The sequence below is a fragment of the Gymnogyps californianus genome, chromosome 1, assembly GCF_018139145.2.
Source record: "Gymnogyps californianus isolate 813 chromosome 1, ASM1813914v2, whole genome shotgun sequence".
Taxonomy (NCBI): Eukaryota; Metazoa; Chordata; class Aves; order Accipitriformes; family Cathartidae; genus Gymnogyps; species Gymnogyps californianus.
This window is the reverse complement of record NC_059471.1, coordinates 165,060,031-165,074,572: the sequence shown is the minus strand read 5'-3', so window position 1 is coordinate 165,074,572 and position 14,542 is coordinate 165,060,031. Positions and strand designations below refer to the sequence as shown.

General features: G+C 52.6%; 1 protein-coding gene across 1 annotated transcript; it reads right to left on the bottom strand.

Annotated features, from left to right (window-relative positions):
• Window positions 1-914: 914 nt before the first annotated feature.
• LOC127019547 (myosin-8-like) lies at window positions 915-12,041 on the bottom strand. Its single transcript, XM_050901685.1, has 19 exons — window positions 11,998-12,041; window positions 11,445-11,547; window positions 11,264-11,325; window positions 9,855-9,957; window positions 9,675-9,736; window positions 8,260-8,362; window positions 8,079-8,140; window positions 6,665-6,767; window positions 6,398-6,484; window positions 6,206-6,283; window positions 5,004-5,156; window positions 4,017-4,186; window positions 3,723-3,816; window positions 2,992-3,066; window positions 2,481-2,593; window positions 1,912-2,053; window positions 1,505-1,556; window positions 1,288-1,430; window positions 915-995 (listed from the first exon to the last, which is right to left on the bottom strand). The coding sequence occupies exons 1-19, from the start codon at window positions 12,039-12,041 to the stop codon at window positions 978-980; spliced, it is 1,767 nt and encodes a 588-aa protein (XP_050757642.1). The 3' UTR covers window positions 915-977.
• Window positions 12,042-14,542: the final 2,501 nt, after the last annotated feature.

Below are 14,542 nucleotides of genomic sequence, written 5' to 3'. Positions count from 1 at the left end.
CCCTTGGCCTCCCCGTGGCCCTGCTTGGCCGTCACTGGGCTGCGTCTGACCCTGCTTGCCTGGTCACCACTGGGCCTGAACCCCAGCCCGGCCTGGCCTGACTTCGTGGTTGCCCTCAGAGCTGCCGCCTCACCAGGCACTTGTTCGTCCCCCTGGGCTCTCGGCTGCCCTGGCTGCCCGCCCTGGGACTGCCCTGCTCCCCTCGCTCGCGTAGGCCGAGGCTGGGCCTGGCCCTGCTGGCCGTGGGACCCCCTTTGGCTCCCCGTCCCCGAGGGAGCAGCGTGCCTGCGCTGCTCCCTGACACCGGTCTCTCACCACCCTCACAAGAGAAAAGTTTTTTCCTTAGCTTGAGGTGGGATTCCCCCTGTTCCAGCTTGTGCCCACTTCTTCACACCTTTCCCCGCGGTGGGCCACAAATCCATCAGATCCCCATGGGATCTGCAAAGCTTCCATGGCTACCAGAAGCTCGCCCACCACCTGCTGCCCAGAGCACCAGGAGGATTGCTCTAAAAAGGCAGGAAGAGTCTGGTAACTGATTATTAGCAGTAGCTCAGCGGTAGTCCCTGATCTGAGCACAAGCATGGTTCAAGTCTCCCCAGAGGAAAAGGACACAGATGCGTGCTCCCTCTTGGAGACGTCTCCAGGACTGATTTTCATTCAGAGCAAGGGCAGAGAGAGACGTGCTAACTGCCTGCATAGGAAGAGAGCCTGAGTGAGCCTTCAAAAACAGGACTCTCCTCATCCAAACCCGCTAGGTCCAAAGCGCTCCAATGGTGCGGCAAAACTAAGACACGTACTAGATGACACAGTTTATTAAATACCAAGCTGCAGGAGAACACTTGGAATTAGATGCAGGACAGTGGCTGCACAAGGTGGAAGGCAAAGGTTTCCAGGCTTCATTCATCTCCCTGTGAGCACTCCTTGTTTTCTGGCACTGGCACTTCCTCTGCTCCAGCATCTTCTCATCGCTAACTGTGTTAGACCTTCAGCTGTGACTGGGGAAGGGCGGGAAAAGAAAAGGCTGTGCGTTAGTTTTACAGCAGGCTGGGCCAAAGGCGGCACTGGAACGTGCATCCTGGCAGTACAGCACTAACGCGCGGATCCAGATACCGAAAACCAAACACTCAAACCTGTCAACAACAAAGTTACAGCCTGTGGGCTACAGACACACATGGAAAATTGCATTACATGCGGATACGGATCGACTTCTTGCGGTTTTTGCCTTATTTCTTGTCCAGCTCTTTCTCCCATCTCTCTTTTAGACTGCTCTGTTTGGCTGTGACCCACCATGCTAGTCTCCCAACGACTTCTGAGGTTAAGCCCTGGTTCTGCCCCGGTTCTTCCCGAGTCCCATGCAAAGCGGACAACTTTGCTCACAGGTCCTGGTCTTGTCTTGCCCGCTGCATGCGTTTTTTCGACTGCATCTCCAGCTGTTGGGAAATGTCACCATCTTGTAGGCAGCAAAACACAAGGAACTCGAAGAGGGAGCTCTAAAGTTACTCACTTCTGTGGAAATCCGTAAGGTGGGGGGCCATCGAGACTGCATTCGTCACCTGCTGACAGAGTATTAAAATGTATTAAAATCTCAATGTATGGTGACGAGCTCCGCTCTTCTCGCTCAGGGCCCCTGGGACTGCGTCCTGGTCGGCGAGGCCATTGACCCCAGCAGCCCTGCTGGGGCTCCTGGCTCATGGTTTTTACCCATCATGATAACTACATCCGCGTTCATCAATATCATCAGTCATCACCTACTGCTACAAGAGGAGCAGGAGCATTGAGAGAAGTCAATCAATTGCAAAATACAGCCAACAGATAATTAGCAACACGGAAAAAAAGTATAGGAAAAGAATCATACGGGTTCCAGCAGAAAAAAATAATCACCTCAAATCCACCAAACAAACCAGAGCTCACCTTTCTTCTTAGTTTACCAACTTCGCTGGCCACCTGAGAACAGCTGTTCTTCATCTCTCCCGGGAAACTGAGCTGGGATGCTCTCTTTCTCCCCGCATATGCCATCAGCTTTGTCCGAGATGCCTCCAGAAGCATCTTCAACCTGCACAGCAAATTAGTAAGGAAAGCGTGAAGCAAAGCAACAGTCGGCCTTTTTCACGTGCTCTTACATAAGCAGCACAGCCGTGGCTTGCTTCATCTGTAACGTGCTTGGACAGGCCAGGAACTGGTGAGAACAGCCGGCACTCCAGTGCCACACATCACTTGGAGGGCCCAAAGTTCACCTGAACAGAGGAAGAAAAGACTTCCTTCCCTCCCAGGAGAACTGCAGGCAGCCTGCATTTGCAAGGCCTTTTGCAGCTTTTTAAAACCATAGGCTCATGCGCAGAAGCACCTTGCAAGATCGAATGCGAGGCTTGAATTTGCTCACAAACGGTTATGTACCATTTGTGTATGCTTTTACATTAGAGTTCAGTAAAGCTTGACTTCTACTCAATGTGGTATTTCTTTAAAGCACTAAAAAGCCATGCCTGGTACGTTCTTCCCGCAGTGCGACGTTTCTTCCCCGCATTTCGTCCAGAAGCGCTTCTGATCGGCATTTCATCTCGGCCAGCTTCTTCACTTCCTTGCTTTCACTCCCACGCTTTCAAAATAGAAAAGATACATCACACACGGAGCACAGGAACAGGATCCGTATGCAGAACGTGCAGACGGCGTTCTCCACAAAGAAGATGACACGGATCTCCCAAGTCCAGTCTCCTCTCGCAGCTCTCAACCACAGATCTCTCTCTGGTCCACAGCACCCAGCCTACCCATCAAAGGAATCGTGCTGATGAACGCAAGTGCCCGCATATTGTCCACCAAGCAGATTCAAATCGCAGTAGCACCAGGGGAATGAGGAAACGCATAGACTTTTTCCCTGAGGGTGCCCTGCCCAAAAACCTGGGGGTTCCCCACAGCCCACCTGGTCGTTTCATAAATTACCTGCCCACAAGAAATTCAAAGACTAAAACCACTCATTCCCAGAAGCCGTTCATATACCTGCTGATGTTGGTGTTCCTTTGCAGTCCGTGTTGTCTGAAAGCCAGTTATCAAGTCCTCCAGGCCGTTACGAGCCTACAGCAGCATTAAAAGAAGAAAAAAGAAGTCACGCTAGGACTTGCCCGACTGAAGGTCACACCTCACGGCAACGCCACCCAAGCACACAAAATACTGCCTATGGCAGTATCGTTCCCTTCTTAGCTGCGGATTTTCATCTTTGGAGGTCTTCTCATTGCGTTATGGACCCACACCTTCTGGCCAAGGAATCCCTAGTCACTAAAACAGGAAGGTGACCAGAGTACAGGCAACTGAAGAATTCCTGTCACGGTCTGATGATACCAGTCAGGCCTCCAGGATGAAGCGCTCAGCACCACCAGAGCCCAAGGAAAGTCCGCAACCAAAGGTACCAAATCCCTCTACTGTCTGAAGTGCTGCCTGAGGTCTCAACCTCACAACTGGTCTAAAGCAGAAAATACTTAAGCCAGTGCATTACTGTCCACTCCTAACAAAGATGGCGTTAAGTAGGACTTGCTATAGTCTCATGGGACAACTCTCAAAGCCAGAAAGCTGGGGAACGGGCCAGCAGGACTTTCAGAGCAGCCTACAGTCAGTAGAACAGAGGAACTGATCTCTCCCAGGCTCTCCAGGAAAACCTCATCTTAAAATTTCCCCACGTGAATACGGAACCTGACTCTGTAGCTCATGAAAAGGGAAGGCTCTGACTAGCTTACTGAGGCAGAGGCTTGCAGGTCTTTCTGAAGGGCTTCAATGGTCTTGGCTTGTTGCTGGGCTGTGGCTTCCAGCCTGGCCTTTCCAACTTGGAGCCTGAAAAAGAAGTACAGGCCTTATCACAGAAGTCCACGAGAGCACAAATCCCCAAAGAAGAGTGTGAAAGAACCTCATCTAAAACAAAAGCATCTTTGAAAATCATGTATTATTATCTCACTGGGATGCAAGAAGACAGTCCTGTTGTTTTCACACAATTGCAGAAAGCGAAGCCTTGCTCCGCTGTGTTCCTTCCTTACCGTTGCATGCGTTCTTCCAGCTCTGGGATAGCCGCAGTTCCAGAAGACGTGGCCAGAAGGCCCTGCAGGTTCCTGGAAGTTGTTAGTTCCCTCTCCTTCTTCTTTAAGGCGTTTTTCAGGGACTCAGCATAACACTCAGTCCGGATATGTCGTTCTTTCAATTCCTGCAGCTGTCAAACCACAACAAAAATCCCCAGTAGTCAGCTTAGGTTTGATAAAAAGGAGTGGACTGCTTTGACTCTCACGTTGACTCTCAAAACCCATGTTACTTCTTCATCTTTTATACTGGCCCCTCTCCTACACCTACACTGATTTTCTACAGCGTTTTCCTAAACGCTGCCACAACACTCCTCCTCCTCTCTCAAGGACTCTGAACGCTCTTTGTAGCCACTTGTTGGCTACTCCAACACGCTTAGGAGCTCCTCCGGCTCCTAAAGTGACTTTGCAACTCCGTAACAATGATGACATGAGGAGGGAATACAAAAAAGCACCAGCGCAACACTCCAGTATGCCTACTCTTTCTCTGTCAGCACACACTCCGCTTTGCCAAACCCAAGAGAAGCAGCAAACACACGGGCTCTGTGAAACTCGAGAAGCAGCGTTTTGAAAGGAATACGCACACCCTTCCCCAATTAAGGACAAAGTGACTTCACGGTTAGTGACCTTTCTAATCGTAGGCGCCAGGCTTATAAAACAAGGCGAGTCACTTACACGTCACTCAATCTACTCCTGTTGCAAAGTTGTCTAGTGTACAAAGACCGCCTTAGCGCAGTCCTCCACTGTTACTTCAAGCAGTGCAAACAGGCAGGCACCAAAGGCAGCAGTGCTGTTCCCTCCCAGCCCCCTCATCACAGCTAGCCGCACACTGAACCACCCCGGGTTACACAAAACCCCCAAGAAAGGATCAGTTCCCCGCTCTGGTTTGCTACAAAAAAGGCCTGGGCCCCTGACAAGAGACAAGAGACAAGAGACAGGCTTTCTCCATACCTTAGCTTTAGACCTGTCCAGTTCCTTCTGCAACTGCAGTTTCTGTTCCTGCAGGTCCCTGCTGTAGTGCTTCTTAGCTTCAAGTGAAGCTTCTGCCAGGGAGTTCTTTTTGAGCACGTCGGCAAGCTCCTGCTGCAGCTGCCTGACCCATCTCTAAAGAAATGGTGTTGCATGAGCATGGAGAAATCAGTAAGAAGATGACAGCGTGAGAGATGCTTTTACTCTTGCAATTATATCATTAGATCGGTCTTCAGGGTGGCCAGCAGGTCGAGGGAGGTGATTCTCCCCTTCTACTCTGCTCTCGTGAGACCCCACCTGGAGTACTGCATCCAGCTCTGGGGTCCCCAACACAAGGAGGACATGGAGCTGTTAGAGCCGGTCCAGAGGAGGGCCACAAAAATGATCAGAGGGCTGGAACACCTCTCCCGTGAAGAAAGGCTGAGAGAGTTGGGGTTGTTCAGCCTGGGGAAAAGCAGGCTCTGGGGAGACCTTATTGCAGCCTTTCAATACAGAAGGACGGAGAGAGACGTTTTACCAAGGCCTGTAGTGACAGGACAAGGGGCAACGGTTTTAGACTAAAAGAGGGTAGACTTAGACTGGACATAAGGAAGACATTTTTTGCAACGAGGGTGGTGGGACACTGGACCAGGTTGCCCAGAGAAGTGGTGGATGCCCCATCCCTGGAAATGTTCAAAGTCAGGCTGGACGGGGCTTTGAGGAACCTGACCTAGTGGAAGATGTCCCTGCCCACGGCAGGGGGTTGGACTAGATGATCTTTAAAGGACCCTTCCAACTCAAACCATTGTATGCTTCTATGACTCAAGTGAATTCAAAGAGAAGAGATTTTGGCCGCCACCAGCAGGCGTGTGCAGGCACTTTTCTCAGCTGAGCACGTCTAAACTATCGGCACCTCTTCATGAGGCTTTCTCTTTCCTAATACACAGAAAAGGCTTAAGTATTCTGCTCCTTGGAACACGGGCTGAGAGACTGCGCACGTGCTTTTTTCCTACCCACTCTTTTCCCTCTTTATGCAGCCCTTCTGCTTCACAACGGAACGAAAGGAGGTGCGAAATACACTTCAGGTCCAGATTCAATCACCTCCTCTCAGCAGCACTCCAAAATGAACTCAGTAACAAGAATAGCTCTCGGTACGCTGACAGGCTCTATTTACGGATATCTGCAACAGCCTCGAATAGAGTCACCTGTCTGTCGCCGCGACAATCTGCTTGAGTTGAAGCATCCTTCTTTAGCTGAGGCTCTTCTCTCCCCAGTGCAGAAACCTGAGCGAGTGAGAACACAGACAGACAGACAGTGGGGAAAGGAATCTCCAGCAACGCTGCAGCATCACACTGCATTTCAGCACTGGGGCAACAGAAGCGCGACTTCTGCATTACCTCCAGAAGAGGAAGTACCTCATTCTCATACGAGGAGTCAACATCTTCCTCTTGCTCTGCTCCAGAAGATTCTGAGATTTGTTGATTCTCAGAATCAAGGGGGAGTCATCGTTTTCCTCTTGTTCTGCTCCTGCCGCTGGCAAGACACCTACAAAGGAGGTAAGAAGCGTGACGCTGCAGTGAGTGCTTATTTCACTCTGCTTTTCCCCATCCGCTTCACTCCAGAGAAGCTTACAAAGGTAACCATTTAGCGCGTCAGGAAATTACCATTGCCGCGCTCCTCTGCAACGGAGCGCGCGCACGCTCCGTGTCCGTCTGCAGCTGGAAGCAGCACGCCGGCCGACGCTTTCCTTGGACCTTCAGAATCCGTCTGCGTAATTTAAAAGACATGCGTGAGAACTGGCGCAGACTCCTCCTCGACCCGTTTCCACGCACAAAGCTCCCCCTTCAGCCAACACGCGTAACGTGACATCAGGGGCGGAAAGAACGGAAAGGGCAAAGGCAGCCAGCGTGTTCGGCATCTCTCTTTCTTTTGAGCAGGGCTTTCAAAAGGGGCCAAAGTACCCCTGCCCCAGATAGAGAGGACCTAGGCAGAAGCAGCTAAGCGTCTAGACTGTAGGCCCTACGGGCAACCATTTGACACTGCCTGGATGCGCAGAAGAGAGCTGTGTGGTGGAAAAGCAGCAATCCTCACAGCGCCAGCCTTCTAGGATTTCAGGGGCTTGTAAGCAGCGGGAAGCTTTAGTGCTTCAATCCTGATCCTAGAAATCCAGCTCAAAGGCCAGCTGCTGGGAGAGCGGGCTCATTAGCTTGGCCTCACTTCCTCCCCGTCCTAACTGAAGAGCTTGCCTGCAGCACCGGCATGGCAAGGTCCCAGTTAGGAGCGTGTGGCGGAAGCAGCAGCAGAGGGAAACGAGCCCAAAAGCAAGCGCGCCCAGTGGGGCCCCACTGCCTCCTCCTTCCGCGAAGGGGAAGAGTGGCTGGAAAGCCGCGCGGCGGAAAAGGACCTGGGGGTGTTGGTCGACAGCCGGCTGAATATGACCAGCAGGGTGGCCAGGTGGCCAAGGCGGCCGATAGCATCCTGGCTTGTATCAGAAATAGCGTGGCCAGCAGAACTAGGGAAGCGATTGTCCCTTTGTACTCGGCACTGGTGAGGCCGCACCTCGACTGCTGTGCTCATTTTTTGGCCCCTCACTACAAGAAAGACATTGAGGTGCTGGAGCGCGTCCAAAGAAGAGCAACGAAGCTGGGGAAGGGTCTAGAGAACGAGTCCTGTGAGGAGCGGCTGAGGGAACTGGGGTTGTTCAGCCTGGAGAAAAGGAGGCTGAGGGGAGACCTTATCGCTCTCTACAACCACCTGAAAGGAGGTTGTAGCGAGGTGGGTGTCGTCTCTTTTCCCAAGCAGCGAGGGAGAGGACAAGAGGAAAGGGCCTCAAGTTGCGCCAGGGGAGGTTTAGATTGGCTATTAATTAGGAAAAAGTCTTCACTGAGAAGGGTTATCAAGCACTGGAAGAGGCTGCCCAGGGAAGTGGTTGAGTCACCATCCCTGGAGGTATTTAGAAGACGTGTAGATGTGGCGCTTAGGGACGCGGTTTAGGGGTGGACTTGGCAGTGTTAGGTTTAGGGTTGGACTCGATGATCTTAAGGGTCTCTTGCAACCTAAATGATTCTCTGATTCTACCTCAGAATCAAAGGGGGAGTCATCATCTTCCTCTTGTTCTGCTCCTGCCGCTGGCAAGACACCTACAAAGGAGGTAAGAAGCGTGACGCTGCAGTGAGTGCTTATTTCACTCTGCTTTTCCCCATCCGCTTCACTCCAGAGAAGCTTACAAAGGTAACCATTTAGTGCGTCAGGAAATTACCATTGCCGCGCTCCTCTGCAACGGAGCGCGCGCACGCTCCGTGTCCGTCTGCAGCTGGAAGCAGCACGCCGGCCGACGCTTTCCTTGGACCTTCAGAATCCGTCTGCGTAATTTAAAAGACATGCGTGAGAACTGGCGCAGACTCCTCCTCGACCCGTTTCCACGCACAAAGCTCCCCCTTCAGCCAACACGCGTAACGTGACATCAGGGGACGGAAAGAACGGAAAGGGCAAAGGCAGCCAGCGTGTTCGGCATCTCTCTTTCTTTTGAGCAGGGCTTTCAAAAGGGGCCAAAGTACCCCTGCCCCAGATAGAGAGGACCTAGGCAGAAGCAGCTAAGCGTCTAGACTGTAGGCCCTACGGGCAACCATTTGACACTGCCTGGATGCGCAGAAGAGAGCTGTGTGGTGGAAAAGCAGCAATCCTCACAGCGCCAGCCTTCTAGGATTTCAGGGGCTTGTAAGCAGCGGGAAGCTTTAGTGCTTCAATCCTGATCCTAGAAATCCAGCTCAAAGGCCAGCTGCTGGGAGAGCGGGCTCATTAGCTTGGCCTCACTTCCTCCCCGTCCTAACTGAAGAGCTTGCCTGCAGCACCGGCATGGCAAGGTCCCAGTTAGGAGCGTGTGGCGGAAGCAGCAGCAGAGGGAAACGAGCCCAAAAGCAAGCGAGCCCAGTGGGGCCCCACTGCCTCCTCCTTCCGCGAAGGGGAAGAGTGGCTGGAAAGCCGCGCGGCGGAAAAGGACCTGGGGGTGTTGGTCGACAGCCGGCTGAATATGACCAGCAGTGTGGCCAGGTGGCCAAGGTGGCCGATAGCATCCTGGCTTGTATCAGAAATAGCGTGGCCAGCAGAACTGGGGAAGCGATTGTCCCTTTGTACTCGGCACTGGTGAGGCCGCACCTCGACTGCTGTGCTCATTTTTTGGCCCCTCACTACAAGAAAGACATTGAGGTGCTGGAGCGCGTCCAAAGAAGAGCAACGAAGCTGGGGAAGGGTCTAGAGAACGAGTCCTGTGAGGAGCGGCTGAGGGAACTGGGGTTGTTCAGCCTGGAGAAAAGGAGGCTGAGGGGAGACCTTATCGCTCTCTACAACCACCTGAAAGGAGGTTGTAGCGAGGTGGGTGTCAGTCTCTTTTCCCAAGCAGCGAGGGAGAGGACAAGAGGAAAGGGCCTCAAGTTGCGCCAGGGGAGGTTTAGATTGGCTATTAATTAGGAAAAAAGTCTTCACTGAGAGGGTTATCAAGCACTGGAAGAGGCTGCCCAGGGAAGTGGTTGAGTCACCATCCCTGGAGGTATTTAGAAGACGTGTAGATGTGGCGCTTAGGGACGCGGTTTAGGGGTGGACTTGGCAGTGCTAGGTTTAGGGTTCGACTCGATGATCTTAAGGGTCTTTCCAACCTAAATGATTCACTGATTCTACCTCAGAATCACAGGGGGAGTCATCATCTTCCTCTTGTTCTGCTCCTGCCGCTGGCAAGACACCTACAAAGGAGGTAAGAAGCGTGACGCTGCAGTGAGTGCTTATTTCACTCTGCTTTTCCCCATCCGCTTCACTCCAGAGAAGCTTACAAGGTAACCATTTAGCGCGTCAGGAAATTACCATTGCCGCGCTCCTCTGCAACGGAGCGCGCGCACGCTCCGTGTCCGTCTGCAGCTGGAAGCAGCACGCCGGCCGACGCTTTCCTTGGACCTTCAGAATCCGTCTGCGTAATTTAAAAGACATGCGTGAGAACTGGCGCAGACTCCTCCTCGACCCGTTTCCACCCACAAAGCTCCCCCTTCAGCCAACACGCGTAACGTGACATCAGGGGACGGAAAGAACGGAAAGGGCAAAGGCAGCCAGCGTGTTCGGCATCTCTCTTTCTTTTGAGCAGGGCTTTCAAAAGGGCCAAAGTACCCCTGCCCCAGATAGAGAGGACCTAGGCAGAAGCAGCTAAGCGTCTAGACTGTAGGCCCTACGGGCAACCATTTGACACTGCCTGGATGCGCAGAAGAGAGCTGTGTGGTGGAAAAGCAGCAATCCTCACAGCGCCAGCCTTCTAGGATTTCAGGGGCTTGTAAGCAGCGGGAAGCTTTAGTGCTTCAATCCTGATCCTAGAAATCCAGCTCAAAGGCCAGCTGCTGGGAGAGCGGCTCATTAGCTTGGCCTCACTTCCTCCCCGTCCTAACTGAAGAGCTTGCCTGCAGCACCGGCATGGCAAGGTCCCAGTTAGGAGCATGTGGCGGAAGCAGCAGCAGAGGGAAACGAGCCCAAAAGCAAGCGAGCCCAGTGGGGCCCCACTGCCTCCTCCTTCCGCGAAGGGGAAGAGTGGCTGGAAAGCCGCGCGGCGGAAAAGGACCTGGGGGTGTTGGTCGACAGCCGGCTGAATATGACCAGCAGTGTGGCCAGGTGGCCAAGGCGGCCGATAGCATCCTGGCTTGTATCAGAAATAGCGTGGCCAGCAGAACTAGGGAAGCGATTGTCCCTTTGTACTCGGCACTGGTGAGGCCGCACCTCGACTGCTGTGCTCTTTTTTTGGCCCCTCACTACAAGAAAGACATTGAGGTGCTGGAGCGCGTCCAAAGAAGAGCAACGAAGCTGGGGAAGGGTCTAGAGAACGAGTCCTGTGAGGAGCGGCTGAGGGAACTGGGGTTGTTCAGCCTGGAGAAAAGGAGGCTGAGGGGAGACCTTATCGCTCCTACAACCACCTGAAAGGAGGTTGTAGCGAGGTGGGTGTCAGTCTCTTTTCCCAAGCAGCGAGGGAGAGGACAAGAGGAAAGGCCTCAAGTTGCGCCAGGGGAGGTTTAGATTGGCTATATAGGAAAAAAGTCGTCACTGAAAGGGTTATCAAGCACTGGAAGAGGCTGCCCAGGGAAGTGGTTGAGTCACCATCCCTGGAGGTATTTAGAAGACGTGTAGATGTGGCGCTTAGGGACGCGGTTTAGGGGTGGACTTGGCAGTGCTAGGTTTAGGGTTCGACTCGATGATCTTAAGGGTCTTTTCCAACCTAAATGATTCACTGATTCTACCTCAGAATCACAGGGGGAGTCATCATCTTCCTCTTGTTCTGCTCCTGCCGCTGGCAAGACACCTACAAAGGAGGTAAGAAGCGTGACGCTGCAGTGAGTGCTTATTTCACTCTGCTTTTCCCCATCCGCTTCACTCCAGAGAAGCTTACAAAGGTAACCATTTAGCGCGTCAGGAAATTACCATTGCCGCGCTCCTCTGCAACGGAGCGCGCGCACGCTCCGTGTCCGTCTGCAGCTGGAAGCAGCACGCCGGCCGACGCTTTCCTTGGACCTTCAGAATCCATCTGCGTAATTTAAAAGACATGCGTGAGAACTGGCGCAGACTCCTCCTCGACCCGTTTCCACGCACAAAGCTCCCCTTCAGCCAACACGCGTAACGTGACATCAGGGGACGGAAAGAACGGAAAGGGCAAAGGCAGCCAGCGTGTTCGGCATCTCTCTTTCTTTTGAGCAGGGCTTTCAAAAGGGGCCAAAGTACCCCTGCCCCAGATAGAGAGGACCTAGGCAGAAGCAGCTAAGCGTCTAGACTGTAGGCCCTACGGGCAACCATTTGACACTGCCTGGATGCGCAGAAGAGAGCTGTGTGGTGGAAAAGCAGCAATCCTCACAGCGCCAGCCTTCTAGGATTTCAGGGGCTTGTAAGCAGCGGGAAGCTTTAGTGCTTCAATCCTGATCCTAGAAATCCAGCTCAAAGGCCAGCTGCTGGGAGAGCGGGCTCATTAGCTTGGCCTCACTTCCTCCCCGTCCTAACTGAAGAGCTTGCCTGCAGCACCGGCATGGCAAGGTCCAGTTAGGAGCGTGTGGCGGAAGCAGCAGCAGAGGGAAACGAGCCCAAAAGCAAGCGAGCCCAGTGGGGCCCCACTGCCTCCTCCTTCCGCGAAGGGGAAGAGTGGCTGGAAAGCCGCGCGGCGGAAAAGGACCTGGGGGTGTTGGTCGACAGCCGGCTGAATATGACCAGCAGGGTGGCCAGGTGGCCAAGGCGGCCGATAGCATCCTGGCTTGTATCAGAAATAGCGTGGCCAGCAGAACTAGGGAAGCGATTGTCCCTTTGAACTCGGCACTGGTGAGGCCGCACCTCGACTGCTGTGCTCATTTTTTGGCCCCTCACTACAAGAAAGACTTGAGGTGCTGGAGCGCGTCCAAAGAAGAGCAACGAAGCTGGGGAAGGGTCTAGAGAAGAGTCCTGTGAGGAGCGGCTGAGGGAACTGGGGTTGTTCAGCCTGGAGAAAAGGAGGCTGAGGGGAGACCTTATCGCTCTCTACAACCACCTGAAAGGAGGTTGTAGCGAGGTGGGTGTCGGTCTCTTTTCCCAAGCAGCGAGGGAGAGGACAAGAGGAAAGGGCCTCAAGTTGCGCCAGGGGAGTTTAGATTGGCTATTAATTAGGAAAAAAGTCTTCACTGAGAGGGTTATCAAGCACTGGAAGAGGCTGCCCAGGGAAGTGGTTGAGTCACCATCCCTGGAGGTATTTAGAAGACGTGTAGATGTGGCGCTTAGGGACGCGGTTTAGGGGTGGACTTGGCAGTGTTAGGTTTAGGGTTCGACTCGATGATCTTAAGGGTCTTTTCCAACCTAAATGATTCTCTGATTCTACCTCAGAATCACAGGGGGAGTCATTCATCTTCCTCTTGTTCTGCTCCTGCCGCTGGCAAGACACCTACGAAGGAGGTAAGAAGCTGCAGTGAGTGCTTATTTCACTCTTCCATTCCCATCCTCAAGCCCTGCGTCCAATCGATGATTATCATTGTCCTACAGGCCACAGTGATTTTGTCCTCATCACCTCCTCCACGGTGAAGGATCCTACCTGCTCCGGTCAGTGCAGGTGGGCCCAAGGGAAAGTTCAGCATCGTCCAGAGCAAGAGCTGTCAAGTACTGCTGGGCCTTCTGTGCCTCCCGCAGAACACTCCCCCTTCCTTTCACAGCTCGTGTATTCCTCCAGTTGCTTAATAATACTATATAGAGAAAGGAAGGAAATGCATTCGGTAAAAAATACCCCCACACTGCATACACTCTCTACTGGAAGAGCAACAGCCATTCATGAGCCATCCTACCATATTGATAGCCAGCTGGTAAAGGGTAACACATCATACGCAACTTACTGCACTGCTAGAGTAGTGGAGACTGAAATACTCACTGCAGGCATGTTCACTCTACAAGGTGCGTATTTCTTGTCTATGGAGTAACTCCCCCCTGCTGGCTACAGTCTCATCTGATAAACCCCCTCTCCATTTTGAGGGCCAGTGAGATTAACAAGCCCTCTGGCAGACTGACATCTAACTATAAGGCTTCTACCTCAGCAGGATGCTATACTAATGCTGCCGCTACTCTTCACGTCAAGCCGGGGGGTAACGTCTCCTCAAACCCAGTCCTGACTTTGAAAGGGCTTCAGAAATTCCCATGGTTAGTCTGAGGACCTGAGAGTCTAGAGGGCTCCTAAAGTGGGGTATCAAGAGGCCAACAAAGATTGCAGTTGCATTCCAAGCACTGCAGGGGTTAACTACATCGCAGAGGTGTTATCTTCTAACAGCTCTGCACAGGGTCAGTTGGGGCTCCGGAGAGAGACCACTTTCAGGTTTGCTTCACAAGCAGAACTAAAACCAAAACAAAAATCCCCAAACAACAAGACAAGAAAATATTAAAACGTGCTCCAGACCAAGGCTGCTAGGCAAAAGGGTGCATTAGCGCAAACATTGATACTGTGCAGAAAGCCTGGAGGGAAGGAATGAACGTCTTGTTTTGCTAGAGCAATCCTCAGACATGCTTTATTCCTAAAGGGGTTTTTACTCCACAGTTTACCCAGGCACCCTTCTCTCCTGCTTCCCATCGATACAGGCTGACAGAAGGGGCAGGGGGAGAAGAAGTGAAGTTGAGACCCAGTGACAAGAGGTCGCGGGCAGTTGTTTATGGCTAGACAAGGCATGCTCGTAGGCATAATGCAGTTCATTCACCCATCACTAGGCTACCATCACTAGGAAGGAGGGCTATTTCCTTCAGCCTAGCTGCTAAGCACACATAGCCACCTTAGCGAAGGAACGGCCAGGGGTGCAAAGCTACCCACGAGAGGAGGAAAACTGCTGAAGAGTTTAACTCGGGGATGTCAGTTAGATCCCCTCTGAAACAAAAGGCAGGTAGTTGCTAGTCAGTTGAGTTGAGTGGAGCTTGGCAGCACACAGGTGAATTCTCAGAGAGAGCTGTGGGGGGAGGTTTTTCTCAACTTCCAAATCCACTCTTGACACAGGAGATGCATCAGAAGATGTCACTGAGCCCAGCTTCAGCAAAGG